Source organism: Erithacus rubecula, assembly GCF_903797595.1.
Source record: "Erithacus rubecula genome assembly, chromosome: 2".
Taxonomy (NCBI): Eukaryota; Metazoa; Chordata; class Aves; order Passeriformes; family Muscicapidae; genus Erithacus; species Erithacus rubecula.
Genome location: NC_136685.1, coordinates 89,905,157 through 89,923,285, shown reverse-complemented (window position 1 = coordinate 89,923,285; position 18,129 = coordinate 89,905,157). Strand labels below are relative to the sequence as shown.

The 18,129-nt window shown below is 35.6% G+C and overlaps 1 protein-coding gene across 3 annotated transcripts in view; it reads left to right on the top strand.

The window, feature by feature from the left end:
• USH2A (usherin) overlaps positions 1-18,129 on the top strand; it is a 363,259-nt gene that overhangs the window by 33,225 nt on the left and 311,905 nt on the right. For all 3 annotated transcript variants that reach the window (XM_079297512.1, XM_079297514.1, XM_079297513.1), the window contains 6 exons: positions 1,129-1,423; positions 2,706-2,890; positions 5,903-6,124; positions 7,418-7,511; positions 14,196-14,391; positions 15,163-15,293. In XM_079297512.1, the coding sequence (XP_079153638.1) occupies positions 1,129-1,423; positions 2,706-2,890; positions 5,903-6,124; positions 7,418-7,511; positions 14,196-14,391; positions 15,163-15,293 (1,123 nt within the window). The remainder of the gene's footprint in view (positions 1-1,128; positions 1,424-2,705; positions 2,891-5,902; positions 6,125-7,417; positions 7,512-14,195; positions 14,392-15,162; positions 15,294-18,129) is intronic.

Genomic DNA, 18,129 nt, shown 5'->3' with positions numbered 1-18,129 from the left:
GGAAGTATTAATGTGAATCTGAATTCCAAGTTTTATGAAAATCACGTTGGTCGTATTTCTCAGAGCGATGCTTGTCAAATCTTTTGCACTACAGTTTAGGTCAGTGAAATGAATAAAGCTTAACAATTGAAAATTAAGGTATTTTGCAGACTGTTTTCACCTATTGATGTCTTTCTAGATTTGGTTTTATATTTATAAATAACTTGGTCCAAAATGATTGTCTGGGGTAAACTGAGAAGGCTCTTGCCTGCCTACCAATTAATTTAAGGATATGGATATGTAAAAAGTCCTGTAACTCTGGGTTCTTTGGAAGTTGTAGTGGCAGCTAGCAAGTATTTATTTACTTAAGAAGCACACAAAATTATGTTCTTATTGATAAAGTAGGAAAATGGGTAGAGTAAAAAGGTTTACATTTAAAAATTCAAACTCTTCTAGACTCACGGAATCCTTCCTTTATACCAGCAATGAGCAGATAAAGAGCTGCCTACCTGCCTTTGTATCTATTTCAGTTGCTGATGTCAGAGGGCACTGAAGTATCTCAATGTTTTGACATGACTAGGTTGATTGCAGTTTTAAAAAGTGGGCATTTTTAATAAAATTAGCTGAAAGTGAAAATATTTCTATCCAAGTTTCCTAAGGTACCATATGATATTTTTCAAGCTGGTCTTTTGGGAGTATTTGAGTGCAAACATTGAACTTTACTGTGGTTGCAGGCACCGTATTGACACTGTGGTATATTTAAGAACAGAATCCAGACTGCTGATTGGAGTCAGACATGATGCTGCAATAAAAAGTTAGGAGTTTTTCTCCTTGCATCTGTGGCAGGGTTCATCCTATCTAGCTTTCTCTTGGTGCCCTGTGTCTGAAGAACTCCATATATGTGGAGCAGTGAAAGGAGGTCCAGCCTGGTTCTTCACAGGTATTTTTTGAAGATGCCTATTGCCACCATTGATAATGTAGAGGTCTTGGGGGGAGACTTCACTCCTAGCTGAGTGCTTCATTTTTATGAGCTTAGATCAGGAGTTTAGGCCTTCTACTATAATCTAAACTGAATTTTATCTACAAACCTAGATGCACAAAGTGTTCTTTTTGTCATGTATGTAATGACTATTCTCTGTGCTGTGACAGAGACATTTTGGAAGTATTCTCTGGAAAATTCCCTCATCTTCATAGCCAGTCTGAGTGCCGCTGTCCTGGAAGTCATCCCCGAGTGCACCCTTTGATACAGAGGTACTGCATCCCAAATGGTGCAGATGATACCACTAATGACAGGGTGCTGAGGCTGGATGCAGAAGCCCATCCTCTCTCCTACATCAATGATAATGACATTGGGACCACCTGGATTTCATCTGTGTTTGCAAATACTGCAAGTCTGGATCGTGGTGTTTCAATCACAATAGATTTGCAAAATGGACAGTATCAGGTAATGGGACAATTCTGTTTGTCATTTATTAAAACAAAACTAAGGAAAGATTATTGTAGATATTGCATTGTAGTTTTGAGGATATTCAAACCTTGTGCTTTAGAATGCTATCTTTAGAGGATCAGGAAGAGTTTCTTTTATTGGCATGTAACAGTGCTAAAAGCAACAGAATGCATTATGGTTCTTGGCATTCTCTTTTGATGTGCCTTTTTTAACAAGCTGAAATCTGCAGTAAATATACAAGAGTAGATATCCTGTGAGAAGGCACCAATATTTAGAAACTGATTGTTGTCTTTTAACTCAACTTTTGTAAATTTCAACTTTAATTTTAATTCCTGTTAAAACTTAAGGTGCTTCTTTCATATCTGCTGGTAGAAAACCTACTGCAGGCAAATGAAATTTAATGTATCAAAAGCCCATTGACATATTAGAGGGTGTTCCTGTTTGTAGATGTTCTGGAAGTGAAAGCTTAGCTTTCCAAAGAGTATGAAAAGAGAAAATGATAAGCAGGCATAGTTATTGAAGAGGCCATATTGCTCCTAACCCTCCACTAGGCTGTGGAAGAATGTCAGGATGTTTTGGAAAGAAGGGCATATCAGAAGTGGGGCTGCATTCACTATAGGGTATTCACTAAATTTCTGTATATTTTTGCTGGGCAATTTTTTTTTTTTCTTTTTTTAATTAATGGTGGGTAGGCAAAGAATGTGATGGCAGGCTTTGGCTACATATGTAAATGTTAGTTGTTTAGTTAAAAGTGATTTCAGATATATGTGAAATTCTTGGCTTTTGTTATTTGATACGTACACTTCTGCTTAAGCAGTATGCTGAGGGATGTGCTCTTTACAGGTATTTTATTAGAATCTGAGCTAAAAACATGGAGAATTTAAAAAAAACCCCAAGATTACCTGCTATCAGCAAGCAACTTGGTTAAGTGTTTGGCAACACAAAGTTACAACTTTCATTTTTTCCAAAATAACATTGCTGTAACAAATTCTGGACCTGACTGCAGTGAATTTTCAAACTGTCTTTGAGAAAAAGTGAAGTTCTGATGCAATAGTTCAATAGTTATGTGATAGTGTCTGAGAGATCAAAGAGCTTTTCAACAAAAAAGGTTCTCTTTGACTTTCATTGGGAATATTGGGGTGGAATATGGCTGCCTCTGTCTGTGAGTGGTAAAACAGACTATATAGTTATATTAAAGAGAAAAAAAAAAAGTTTAAATTCTCATTATTTTACAATGTAGTCATTAATATCAGTTCATAAATTTGTTGTCTTCTTGTAGGTATTTTATATTATACTGCAATTCTTTAGCCCACACCCTGAAGGAATAAAAATTGAAAGGAAAAAAAGAGATGATCTAGAATGGGAAGACTGGCAGTATTTTGCTAGGAATTGCAGTATTTTTGAAATGGAGAACAATGGATCTCTGGAAAAACCAGACTCTGTCAACTGTCTCCAGCTGCATAGGTATGAGTGGGTATTATCTGCATAATACAGATGCTGTGAACAGGTAACACCCTGACACAATGCATTACTGTGTCCCAATGACATAGAATCCTTTAACTTGCTGCACTCATTTGTTATGGACTGCTGGATATATAAAAGACCCTAAACAGGACCTTTCAACTCAAGAGTGCCAAAATGTCTTATGTCATTTTTTTATCAGATTTTAGTCATTTGATGAGTGTTATTTTTGAAGTAGAGTTTCAAAATATGTGTTAGTGGTTTGATGGCTATTGCCAGTAGAATTGCAGAACACTGAGAGGATAAGTGAAGGAGGGTACTGATACAACATAGTTCTAAACTGTCTAGTGAATATGAAAGTCTACCTTCTGATCTCTGGGAGGGAAACTTGTTCTGAAGCTTGGAAAAGAGGCTAGAATGAAGTGCAAAGGCCAGTCCTTCAACCCTGCTGGTGTTATGCAACACATGTAAGAAATGAGTTGACAATGGTATCTTGAATCTTTCTCATCTTTCTAAGCAAGAAGCAATATAAAACTGTGGGAAGAGGGGCTAGAAGGATTATTACCATTTAGAAATATGTTGCAAGCCCTTTTACTGTCAATTAATGTGAAAATTTAAAGCTCTATAATGTATAAAATATATGCTTCATAAATACAGTGTATAACATGTCTAATGGTTAATATGTTACCATACTACACACGTGTGTATGTACACACACATGTATAAAATTGAACTTATACCACTACATATATTCAACTGCATTATCTCTTGCCTGAGTTCAGATGCCAGTCAGTATTAGGCTTGTTTAGTAACTTGGCTGGAAATCAGTGAGAAAATACATTACCAGGTGCTGTAGGCACTTTTTTTCCCCCCACTTTTGCTATCTTTCTAAGACTTTTCAAGTGTCAGCATCTTTGTTCTCCAGCAGTTCAGAATTCTGAGGAGAGGAGCATAAGGTCATTTGAGTTACACCACTTTACAGCAAAGGAATCTGAGCTTTATTGCTGGTCTTTGAAGAAGAGGGTAGAGGAAAAGGGAAATACCTTAAATAAGATAAATGTTTTTGGATAAATAACCCAATTGAGGTGCAGTATCACTTTCAGCCCAAAAATATGTATATGTATAATGTAAAAAAGACCTGAGGAGTTAAATATGGACTGTTTCCATAAATGTTTTCTAAGCAGCACAGTGTCTCCCCTTCAATTAAAATGTTAATGATGATAGGAAGTGATATGAATTAATAATTTATGGATACAGCTGATGTACAGAAAGCTTTAAATTATAAGACATATATTGGTGAATATTCTGTGTGCTCAAAGAGGAGTTTCTGTTGAGACAAAGCTCTAAATTTATGTCAGCAGTGTAACAGAGTTCCCTAAAGGATTTTATTGTAAAGCAAAACTTGTTTCTCTCTCTTTCTCTCATGCCCACAAACTTGTAACTGCCAAGACATGTCCAGATTGTCTGTCCAGGATTTAGACACCAGTGTCCTGGTGGCCATCCAGGATTCCCTGGGTTTACATGAAAGAAAAATTACCTTGTTTTGAAATCCTTGCTGTAACTTGATGGTTTTTGTTTTGGTGATCCCATGCTAGTACTGAATGGACTCGTTTTTTCTGTCCTTTAGAAAATGAAAGTGATTCAAGTTTTTGTTTCTCCATCTGTACCACCTGTGTAAGTTAGGAGTTGGTCATTTTCCTTTATCCCCTATCAGAGGCTTAAATCTTTACTTAGTCTGAATACTGGCTGACCCTTATTTTAGAGTCTCCTTTGTTTCCTGGTTTCCTGAGAAACTGCATGTAGATGCCCTAAAATCTTGATGACCTGCTTATCTAGTTGCCATCAGCCAGTGTTTCTGCTGTTCCTTCTGATGCTTCCATACCAACATGGTATCTGCCATTTGGACCTGTCTAAACATTTCCATTGCAGTTCTATACTGTATATGCAACCATGGAAGAAATACAATTTACTTAGTTTTTCTGTGGAGGAAAAGAGAAGACATAATCACCCAAGGAAACAGATATATTCTGCTGAGATTTTCTGTAGAGCACTGACCTGGATTAGGAGCACAGGAAATTCAGAGATCCTTCACGATGACAGAAAAGCAGTCAGAAGACTCAGCAGACCTAGCCTAACTAGAAATATCATCTTTCAAAAGACTGACATATTTTGAAGTGACATTTTTTGAATGTTGCATGTCAGGTGCCAGGTGATAATGTGGGATACCTATTTTTAATGATCTCATGTAGGTGTGCAAATAAGCAGACATTCTTTTCAGAGGCTAAACTGCCTAGTGCATAGACCACTATGACATGTTTCATGCCAAGTTGTGCAAATGTGCAGTTTATATCTTCTTGTTTACTCAGTTTTACTCAGGACTGTCCTTCTCCTACCTGGGCTTAAATATGTAGTTTTACTCTTAAACTTGCTACTTTTCATTAAATTATCTTACACTTCACTTGCTGGAAGGTGGCATTTCTAACTCTGCTCACTCAGATGAGCAGAATATATAGTCCCATGACTCTGGAATTCAAAATACAACAATTATTTCTGTATGCTTTTTATATGTTTTTAGCAAGTATGTTACTAACAATGTCAGCCTATAAATTATTCTGTCAGTCGTCTGATTGATTTCCTTATGTGGTTCAAGCCTAGCTTGTGTTTCTTAAGGACAGTGTGTTAAAGTTTTTGAAAATGTGTGTGCAGATGACACTGTATCAGTCACACTTTAATAATATTTTGAAGTTGCCTGCTAAAGGCTTTACTTTTAATTGGAAACTTTGGATCTGGAGAAGAGCATGGTAGTTTAGGGCAAAAACAGACATACAGAGGACATTTCTTTTCCCCTTCTTGAATACTAGTGACTGGGAATCCACTGACATAAGAATTTTACCCAGAAATATGAAACCACCATTTGCAGTTGAGATCCTCTCTGAGAAACAGTATTTTAGGAGCTAGAATCTGTAAAATATGTAATATTTTGAGTTTGATTTGTTTTCCTCTCTATTTAAACAGCTTTACACCGTATTCTCGTGGTAATCTAACTTTCAGTGTCCTTACCCCGGAACCAAATCACCGACCTGGTTACAATGATTTTTATAATACTCCATCTCTTCAAGAATTTGTGAAAGCTACACAAGTGAGGATTCATCTCCGTGGCCAGTATCACACTAATGAACCTTGGGTAAATTTTAGGCACAGGTACTATGGAGTTAATGAAGTTACAGTCAGTGGAAGGTAAGTGCTATGTGACTCTTCCCACATCCAGCACTGTCTCTGACTTTTACAGCTCTGCACAGCATATAAGGACCTGCCTAAAATTTGATCAACTTATTTTGCTTTTACATGTATGATTGAGAAAGGAAATTTGGTCTGAAGCAGTGTATATAGTTGGAAATGATTAGTGTACTGTTTTGTTAAACTGTTTGCTCACATTTTATTTTAAAATTAATTGTATTTACTACACAAATCTGTCAAAATCAATCCTTTCCTTGGAATTACCAATGCCTCTAAGCAAATGCTTTTGACTGAAACAATGGCTCATGCTTTATTTCAGTAACTGTTCCAAGCTATAGATTTCCAGACATGGCAATTTCAACAGTCAGTGCAGAGCTTGTTCTTTGTTTTAGTTGGAGTTTTCCTTTCAAAATTGGGTAGCTGTCAGTAAAACTGTTGTATTGTCTGTGACAGACAACTTTATTGTATATGATAAGTGTGCTGTCTTGTGAAAGGACTAATTATGCCCTGTAAATAATATGCAAATTTGGCAGTGAAATAGTTTCCAGGAAGCATATGGTGAAGATTTTTAAGTATTACTATTCCTGAAATTATTTTGATAGCTCTCATTTTGAGAGAAAGCACCCTGGTGGAAGTCATGTTTACTTTAAAATTTTCACTCTTAGTAATATATTTTGATTATTGATTTAGATGTATTGTGATAATGCATTTAGTAAAACAGCTTTATCTTGGTGACGATGTAGCAATAAAATAATTTCAGCTGTAGTTTGCAAAGCTATGCCATGCCTCCAGAAGAGCAGCCATTCAGGTAGAGTGGTATGGTTATTGACTATTAATTAAGACATTATACACATTTTATTTTAGTAAGAAATGGACATTTTAAGGGAGATAAAAGGGGTTAAACTTCAAAGTTATTCTTGATGTGGTTAATATTTCTTAAAAAACTAGAGCTGCACTGGAAGTTTTAATATAGATGAATAACTGTAGTTTATTTAATAAAACTTTACTTATTAATGCTACATACTGAAATACAGTTTTCATTGCATATCATATAAGGCTCTACCACATGCTGGTTTTTATTTTCTTGAAAAGCAGTTGTTGATGCTTAAAAATATATTGTGTGAAGTAGTCTTTTGTAGTTTACTGCACCTAAGAACATTCTCTCTGGTGAAATTTATTTGTTCTTAATGAAGAACCAGACTATGTAATACACAAAATTGACTTTGTGTAATATATTTTTGCACAGATGTGTTTTCATATTGTAACTTTTCACCCCACCTGTTGTTCTTTCAGGTGTAATTGCCATGGCCATGCTGATGACTGTGACACAGCTGTGGAGCCATACAGGTGCCTGTGTGTCAAGGAAAGCTACACAGAAGGAAATAATGTGAGTCTCACTTCTGTCTGTCTGTGCCACCTGTGAGAGCCTCAACACTGGGATTTCAGTCCTGGGACTGAAATACATATGTGCATATGTGTGTGTTAGTGTAGGCCTGTCTTTCAGAGGCCTTTCTGTAGATTTGTATCAATTAAGGACACAGATGTATTCCACTCTCCACCCTCACCAAAAGCCATTCCACTACAGACCATCAGAAGTGTCTTGTTCAGGGATTTGATTTATTCTTTGAGATTATGGCAATTTCAAACATTAGGTGCAAATCTGAGATTAGACTGTGAGCATCTAATAAAGATTCTCTCTGCCTACTATAGCAACTAGTGAGAATCCTACAGAGTGAATGTAGTACTCCATGATAATTTTAGTCTGCTCCTGTGGACTCCATAGGTGGAATGCAGTAGGCAAAGTCTTGGAGTTCAGCTTCCAGTTTAGTTTCATTTGAGAGGAAGCAGTTCAAGTGGTCCATAATGCAATCCAAAGCACCATAAATGCAAAATTATATTTTTAATTTGTGATTCTAACAGTTTTATAATTTTTGGCTATGGAAGAACCAAATTGGGGTTGATTACTCTAAGTCATGGTGTTCTAGATGAAAACATAGAGGAGACCTCAGTGTTACCACTTTTCACTTATTTCATGCAGCCTTTGGTTTTCTTGGAAGCCATTCATGTACAACTTAACAAAAGAACCACGATGCATGAGTAAAAGAAACTTGCTCAGAGAAAAGATTCCCTATGTTAATTATTTATCTCGAAACTAAAAAAAAAAGGAAAAGAAGTTGAAGTTAAGAAAGAATGAGCTACATCAAAGGAATGAATCCCTCAATCTCACTGAGTGTTACATTTCTGTTGTGTGTACGTTGTATTCCTTGCTACGTTTATGCCTTTTGGAAATAGCCTTTCTGAAAATTATGGAGTTATGTAGGATAGCAACAGCAGTAGCAAAGGGGAGTCTAATCACACATCAAGAGAACCCCCAGGCAGTATTGCTTGCTGGAGCAGAGTGAGGAGAAGTAACCTCAGAGCATTTGATAGAGTGCTCGTGATTGTGTGAAAGATCTTTGTAAAATTTCATAGGAGATCTAAGTTTTCTCAGTTCTTAAGCAGAAGTGTAGGATATACAGTCTAAATGGGACTTGAACAGCAATTTAAAGTTTTTGGATGGGTCAAATTAGAAAAAAAAATTCAAGCTGACAATGTCCCTTTAATTAGAACACACATTGTGAAATGTTACTTTGTAAGGATTAATTATAAATATTTAATAAGATCTGGAAGTTCACCAAGCACTCTTGCAAGACTTAGTCTACCTTGTGAAAACAAACCAAATACATTTTAATGATGTATCTGCCTTATCAGATATTTCCTGTCAATGTAATGGGTTGTTCCACTGAGTGTCACACATCTTTGATTTGGCATATATGCATTGTAGCTATAATTTCAGTGCTTGAATTGGCTGTATTAATTCAGAGTACAATAAGGATGTTGTTTAATTATCTTTCTCATTCTTTAATAACTGTGTCAGTATCTATTAAATATGAAATAAGGTAGCAGTAATAAAATAGAATTAGAATTTGGAAGTATATCACTAATTAATTTGAATTCTATCAAAGATTTACATGGAATCCAAACAACTTAAAGATTTTTTTTTTTTTAATAAGGCTAACACTTAAAAGCAAAACAAAAATCCATCCTGATTTTTGACTATCATTGGCAATGGTCAAACTCTGATAGCTTTACACCTGTTTCTTTGGCTCTCACCCCAGTGAATTGGAAACTGTAAAATAATTTTTTTTTTTTTTGTTTAAGTCAGCATTTGATGAAGCAAGTTTCCAAACATAACTTTTTTTGGTAGAGAAAAAGAAAATATTTTTTAAAAGAAATAGCACTATCAGCTGTCAGTCTTTTTAAAGTTCTGTGCTAGCAGTAAGTCACCACAACTGAGGGGCTATAAGAAAGTTTTTGACTTTAGGGTGGGTTTTTTCAATATCTTGTACTAGAAAACAAAGATCCTTTATGTCCTTGTCAGGTTTACACTTCATACAGCTAAAATTACTATCTTGAATTTATTTGGCATATACATTTGGCTAGCTGTTGTGCAGCAAAGCAATACCAGAAATGAAAAATCTGCATAAATATTACAAATAGAAATCTTAATTTGAGTATTTGCATGTTATAAAATCTGACATAACAAATGGAAATTTTTTTTCATGAGTTCGTTTTGGTGAAGAATGAGGATGAAATATGTTGCTGTGAAATCTGAGATTATGGGAAGAAGGGGTTCCTTAGGAATGATTTGTAGATGTTGAGGGGGCAGATCATGAAAAAAGAGGAAATTAATCCTCACAAAGCTTGTCTCTCATTTTATCAAAGTATGTTCAGCTTCTTCATTTACAAATTGTTCTCTAAATGCCTCGGGTCCAACTTTGGGAGATAGCTCTGCCTTTTACAAATGGAAACTGAGGAGCTGAGAGTGGAGTCCAGATTTTGGTAAGATTTGTTATATGCATATCTTGTATGCAAAGATTAATTTTTAGATTCTGGTAAAATTATGTTCAAAAACGTTCCAAGCTGTCACATGATGAGTTGGAAACAGCCCATGAAAGAACAAGACAGTCAAGCAAGGTTAGCCTTGCATTGCAACCTCAGAGCCTCATTTAAATCAATCATATAGAACTTAATAGAGAAAGGTAATGGGCAAAATATACAGGAGTAATTATGGAAATCATAATAAAAAAGAAAATTTAAAGAAAGCCACTCTGAGAAATGCTTCAGATATGAATGGAAGTGAGAGACTGGATGCAGTAAAGGCTTCAGATTTTCAGAGTTTTCCATAGTAGTTTTAAACATTTGAGGTCTGAAAACTGGATAATGGCATGTGTTGATTTATCAAGAATTGAATAAACAAGACTTTTTATATTGTTACAGAAGAATATATGTAAACTTTAGTTAAAGTTCAATCTATATAATGTTAGATGTTGGAATTGATCATAAATAGTACATGAGGAGCTGTAAATATTAGCTACATTGTACTCAATAACAAAGAGTTCTCACTTGCAGAAACAAGTAAGCCAGCAAAAAATGCACTTTTGGTACATGGAGCATTGGGATGCAACCCCAAAAGACACCTTTTATTTCTGTTCTGTCTTCCTTGGTCCCTTGGAGTCACTTAGTGTTCTAATTTTGGTTGTGGGTTTTTTGTTTTTTTTCTTCCCCTGGTAAAACCTGGCTTTTAAGTTTAAAAGCTCTTTGGGGAGTTCAGAAGAGGCAGATGTAGTTCACGTGTAGTCCTGGTAGATATTCAAATGCTGTAGTGAGGGTGCTGGTGAAAGCTGTGAGGAAATTAAGACTGTCTTTAGAACATGGCAAGGCTATTTGGAATAGATATTCCCTAGAAGCTATATTTATTTGGCTAAGGAAACAAAATAGAGTGAAAGCATCGTGGATGGATGCGAAGGGGATCTGATAGGAAAGAAAAAATTGTATATGATTAATTATCCCATGACAGTCAACACTTACAGGGCAGCATAAATAAACATGGGTGCTGTACATAATGGAGCTTTTCAAAGACAAGTCAGCATTTCAAAATGCCTGAGAAGGTGGCATTCTAACCTTGCTGTCACTTCATCAGATTTTAAAACTGTGTGCTTTTGATAACATCTATTACAGAAGCATATGCGTAGGTGTTATAGGTGTGCATATATATTGTTTATTGCAACTGAACTTCCAGACTGGGCTGCAAACTTCTACATAGGTTACAAAAAGGAAAAAAGCAATTAATTCCACTTAAAATCATATATATATATAAATAAAAGAATGCCACTGAGAGGCAAGCAGGAGGATACTTAAAAAGTGTTGGAATAGAAGGTTCTGGTTAATCATGACTTATTGCAAGCTTTAAAGTATTGTTATTGTTGCTGTCTGAAGTATATCTTTGGATATTTGTTGACTATTTCTTCAGAGACACTGTCCTCAGAATTCTTAGGGCCTGAAAATGAACTTGGTACATAAAGGCTTAGGCTCAAATCACTGATGGTCCTTCCATAAGTATGCTGAGTTCAGAAATTTTGAAGTTAAATTTTTAATAATAATTTTAGTAAAGAAAAATCTTGAATTCATTATTGGAAATCAGTTTTTAATCATAGTTTTAGACTAATTAATTGAGCCAAGTTAGACTTGGTATTTTGGCCACTTGACTCCATGTGATATTTTGTCAGGAAACTTCACAGATGGTGAGAAGTTCAAATACTGTATATCAAGCAGACAGGTTTGTTATTGGCTGTAGGGAAAACCATATATTTAAGATGTTTTCTTAAGGGCCTCGATGTAACTGAGAATAAGGACATCTGCATGTTTCTGGGTGTTATAGAGAAATGTTGGTTTTGTTAAGCATTAACATCCTTTATAAGTCAACTGCTAAAATTTGCCATGGGCATTTTGAAAATCTCTCGATTTGCAATTCTCAACTACTATGCTTTGGACAAATGCAGAGTTTAGATTTGATGAATGAAGACTTGAAGATGGCAACATGTACATCATAGTGCTACCAAACATGAAAGTTCAGCCCTGGAGGTCTGGAAGTTAAATGCAGTTCTTAAACTAATAAAGGTGTGACAAACAGCAGGGTGACATGGGGGTCCAGTGCCCTTTTTTATTGCATACAGGTGTGACAACTGCTACAAAAACAAATGTTTCACACTCATTGCCAACTTTTGAATGACTGCTTTGGGCAAGGTTGTACATGGGGGAGTCAATCTCTCCTCCCAGGTAACAAGTGATAGAACAAGAGGAAATAATCCCAAGTTGGGCTGGAGAAGGTTTAGATTGGATATTAGGAAAAAGTTCTTCAGTGAAAGAGTTTCTAGGGATTGGAACAGACTATGCAAGGAAATGTGATGGAATCACTGTCCCTGGAAATCTTTAAAAGTGTGTAGATGTAGCTTTCAGGGATGTGGTTTAGTGGTGAACTGACAGTGTTGGGTTAAGAGTTTAACTTTCATTAGAGGTGGAATGATCTTAAAAGTCTTTTCCAAACTTAGTAATTCTATGATTCTTAGAAGTTTTGCCAAAGTTTTAAAAGTCACACAACAAGAGATGCTTCAGAGGCTCCTTGCTATGTAATCAGATGCCATCTTTTTCTCTCATACTCCTTGGTGTCTGTATGTCATTTAACAATAGGTGCAAGCACAGGTGTGCATAAGTAACTGATCTGAGATTAAATCTGAAATGAGATGATGAATGCTTTCAGCTGCTGTGTGGCTGGCCATGCACAAATGGAAACTCAGGGCTGACAGGTTGTTAGCTATTCCTGCACTGTTTTCCTTTCAAGGAGGATATATTTCCATAGACATACTGGCAGGAAGGAGCTTCATGAGCTGGATAGCTTGGCTGGTAACTTTTCTCTTTGTTGTGCTTCCCAGCTTGTGCCATGCCTGAATGAACCCTCTTGTTTCATGTTGCTGGGTGCTGATTTTTCTCAATGTGGGGAGAGAGGGGACATGGATGTAGACAAGGGAAGGATTTGAATTAATTAGAGTTGTGTAACTTGTGAAAAGTTATGGTCAAGGTGTTGCCCTTGGTGCACTTAAAGTGAGATAATCACAATTAGGGATTGCTCTGATTAGCAAAGGCCAGAGTTCAAGGTCTCAAGTGAAACCCTGCTAATTTTCATTCTGAAAACTCCTTTTCTTTTCTCACTGTGGTAACATTGTGTGTTTTTGTTTGTTTTTAACAGATAAGAAAAAGGTGCAGTTATTGCTATCTAATTACTTACTTTTTATTTAGTGTATTAAAATTAAATTTCAGTAGATAAATCCTTGTGATTTCATTTTCTCTTCCAAGTGGCTTTTGCTATGATTTGTGACTGGTCTGCAATTCTTGGACTATCTTAAGCTTATGATTTTTAATCCAGATTCTTTTATATACAGATGATGCTTTTCCAGCACCAACAGTGAGTGAATCAGTTTAGAAACTTCAATACAATTTCCTAGTTTTCAGTGCATAAGTGATATAGACACACTAAAAAATAACAAATAGTTCTAATAATGCTTGAAATAACAACCATGAATAAAGGTGAGCTTGCTTCTCAATATTGAGAGGGAAGTTAGCCAAAAAAGAAAATAGTTTCCCAAATACTTAACAGAAGTAACTTATTTTGAAGCATTTAAATTCCTTCTGAAATACAGAAATTATGATTGCAATATATTTGCTCCCTTTGTTTCACTCACAAGCTCAAAGGGTAGCAGTACAAACTACAGTTATTCCAATATTAGAATCTAAAAGAACAGACATTGTTTAAAATGCATCCAAATGGATGGGTTAGGTAAATGTCTTCTGTGTCAGAAACATAGCAAGCACAATTTTGCATCTTTAAGGGTTTAAGTGAATTGAAATCTCAGGATATTAGCCTGTGTCAAGTATCTAAATTCTTAAAATTTTGTTCTTCTGCCTGCCTTCCTTGGTTTTACTGTTTTTAAAGTGACTTAAAAAGATTAAAATAATAATGAAAATGTTTGATTTATTTCCCTTTATGCTATCTCTCTTTTTGTTTAAGCCCAATATTACTAGCATTTAAACTGGGGAAAACACATAAAATAAAAAAACAGAGACTATAATAGTAAATTTGTGAGATGAAGAAATAAGTCTCAGAAGCAGCATTTTCTTTTTCAATTTATTTCAGTGTGACCGCTGTATGCCGTTGCACAACGACAAACCTTTTCGTCCAGGTGACCAAGTCCATGCCCACAACTGCAAACCTTGCCAGTGCTATGGCCATGCAGAAAGCTGCCACTATGACTTAGCAGTGGATCCTTTTCCTCAGGAGCACCACCGAGGTGGTGGTGGAGTGTGTGATAACTGTCAGCACAACACAGCTGGTGAGTCAAAGAGAACGGACTGTTTGTTTTGCAATTCCTTTTTGGCTAAGTGTTGTGTCAGCTGAAATTAGTGATGCTCAATGGCTGACAGACCAATGAATTCTCTTGTATATGCATTTTTAAATTAGGCAGATAGTGGAGTAACAACAGTGGTGTCAATTCTTAAACCATGGGAAAATACTGTAAAATTTAAGCGAATCTTGTATATAAACTTTCATGTAAAATGTATTCAGATAAATAATTAAAATATATGGTTTCAAGGCTATTCCCATTACATGTGCTAGAGCATTTAAATCCGAAATATAATCTTTTTGGATGAGTTTAACAGACAGCATTTAAAAAGCCTGTCAAATTTTGCTCTGTTAGTTTCCTGCTTATTGAATAAATCTCTTTATTCAATGTAGGTAGTACATTTGAATTAAAAATATCTTCTATTTGTTTTCTTGGCTTTATCTAGTAAAGATAGAAAAAGAAAAGTTTCAGGTTCAATTTTTCAAAAAAAAAATATATAGGCATTTGCATGGCACAGCTTTTATATAAGTGTGGTATTATATAACAGATGGAAGTTTAATGGAGTAAAACATAGTTTGTAACAGGTTCATTGTTTCATATGCTCTGGATCACTAAATTGGCAGGTAGAGATGAAAGGTGCATTAAAATGGACGTCCTGAAAATTATAGAATTCTCTCAAAGGAATAGTCTTTAATTTTGAATTATACAGCTAATTTTAATGAATTGGAAGCCATAATGCATAACCTTTCTTTCATGCAGGAAGGAATTGTGAGCTGTGCAAGGATTTCCATTACAGACAAGCAGGTGCAGATCTTTCAGCCATTGATGTTTGCAAACCCTGCAGCTGTAATGCAACAGGCACCAAAAATAAGAGCCTCCTGTGTGATAATGTAAGTAGTCTCAATAAAGAAAAAGGAGAAAACATTTCAATCAGCTGGGTAGACATAAGATTTTACAAAGTATATTCAGATAGTAATTAGTCTATGAAAAATAATGCTCAAGTTCAGCCTTGTCAAAATGATAATTGACTTACATGAGATATTTGAAAGCTGAGAAAACAGAGAGGAATTTGAGATGTACTGCTGAATTCTTACTCATCTAGATCAGCAGCAGACATAAAAGATGCTGTATGAATAGTAGTTTTGGGATGCTACCTCTTCACTCAGTATTGTTAAGACATCTTGGTTTTGAGTGTTTTTGAAGGTCTTGGTACTATCTTAAAATTACTAAAAAGTTTTGAAAATTCAGGCAATAAGCTGAGCCTGAAACTGAACTAAAATTAAACTACTTTTCCTTATAATAAGACAAGGATTGATCTCCCTTTTAATTTATAAAGTCCATTAAAAATAAAAGAAACCCACAAAGTGATGCTGAAAAGAGAACACCATCAGCTATGCTTTTAAAGCCAATGGACCTCGTTGGCAGGCAAGCTGTCTAGTCCAATAATAAATCTGTCTGTAACTTTTAAAACATGCATGTTGGAAAAGAAACCAGGAAAAGTGATTAAAATTTTGAATGTATGCTGAAGATATATTGTGGTATGTGTTCTATTCACATGTGTCCTGTCCACTGCCAAAATCTAAATTTTGTTAGGGATAGGGAAGAAAATAATTGTTTTGAAATTTATTTTAAAGGTTGAACTTATTCTGCAGGTAAATGTGATAGATCTTCTTCAGCTTGTTGCCACTTTCCCTATCTCTTTTTTCAACACTTCTGTTTGTAAAGTAATCTCTGCCTTTTTTCATCATATGTCTATTGTCATTGAATTTTATTTAACTGTGAGCTCTTGTGGATCCTATTGTATTTTCATCCTCAGTTACCATCAGAGAGCTACAGATATCTGCCCAGTTTGACTCAGTGCACTTCACAGGACTCATGCATTGGTACATATTCTGTGTGACATGCACACTTAGCAAAATATGCTTTTTAAAATAGTCTGCTGTATTAAAAAGATAAATTATTTTATAATTTTCAGTCTTCTAGTGACACAGAATTGGAATGAAAAAAGCCTGCAAAACACAGGTATCATGTTAGGACTATTTTTCAAGACATAGGAGGAATGAAAACAAATGTTAATTTATGTGCACAGGGTTTGTGGTGAAATGTTAACCTAAATCAGCTTTAACTATGATTAATAATCAGAGGAACAGTAGTTTACAGAAATCAGTGCTTTATATTTAAATATACAAGAATGTTGATGATGCCTGACCATGAAAGTATGAACGGGGAGATAAAAGAGGAGAAATGGGGGAGACTCTATTGCTCAATAAAGCATCAATTGCTGCAGTAGAAGCAGAGCAGGGAGAAATGATTGAGAGGCATTAAAGAATAGATTAATAAGGCTGGGGACTAAAGGCTGAAATGAATTACATGAAATAAGAAGGCATCATTGGAGGAAGTGTTTCCAAATTTGACCTGTGGAAGATGGAACTGTAAGGAATAAGGACCCTACTCATGAAAATTAATTGTCACATCACATTGATAATTTTCAAGGAAATTTGCCAAAAATGGGGCAGAATACACTTCTACTGCATATCTCATCGCTTTTCTCAGACCATCAACATTTTTTTCTTTTTGCAAAGTGCCACTTTAGTCACTAAGTTCCAAGAGGTACGGAGTTCCAAAATTAATCCGTTGAATCACAAAACAATCTCGTCTATTGAATCACACAGAAGGAACATTCACTCTTCAAATGAAGTATTATTAATGCTGATAATTTGCAAGATGTGTAAAAGAGTTGACTGCAAAATAGTTGCTCCCATCTCAGTTCTTTGGACTGATCATGAAAACTTCATGCCTCTTCTGTTGCCTATTGCACTGTACCCTTGGTGAGAAATGCATGTAGGTGTGGAGAATTTCTCCCTTGCAGTTTCTCACTTCTCATGCATCTGGAGATTATGTCCACTTACAGAACAGTGTATGATTTCCTTTGTGTTTTTTTAAAGTGCAAACTAACATAGTAAAACTTCAAAATTGTGACTTTATGGCTTACAGTAACAGGCAGAATTTTAGAAAAGTGGTGTAGCAGTGCATCCACAAGCAGTTTGTTAGGTATTTTTGCAGAGTGAGGTTTTCCTTTGAGACTGGTGAGTGCAAGTGAGAATTGCTGCAGCCTGATAAAATTTGTCCACTTCTCTGCTGGTTATTGATGTTTAGTCATTGTAGAAAAGATGGTTGCATTGTCTTTGTGAGCATTTGTCATGAAATATTTCAAACAATCAGAAAGTTCAGATGAACTGGTAGAGGTGCTTGAGTCTTAGGAAAGTGAAAGAGGAATTGGCTGCCTTCCTCCTTTCTCCCTAACCACTCACTCATGAAAAAGTTCTACCAGAATACTGCTGACATGACCATTCTTGCTCTAGTTGGAGATTAATGTTCTCTGGCCCTCATACCAAAATCCTTTACTCATTTTCCTGTGCTGCTTTTTACCCAGACTGCTCTACAAATGCTTACATATTCTATCAGGCATGGCATCTTCTGGTCCTTTTGTAATTCTTCATTAGACCAAGTCATATATAATGCTTGGGGAGCAAAAACACTCTTTTCCTGGGCATTTGCTATTAGGCAAACCTGAAAGTGCTGCTATTGCCTTCACCTAGTCTTTGGAAGTAGCATTCTGATCTCAGTGAATTTAGTTATCTTACTTGACTCAGGTTGTGCTGATTTATAAAAATTTATCCTTAACATCCAAAGAAATTACATATCATGTACTTCTTGTTGTGAGGA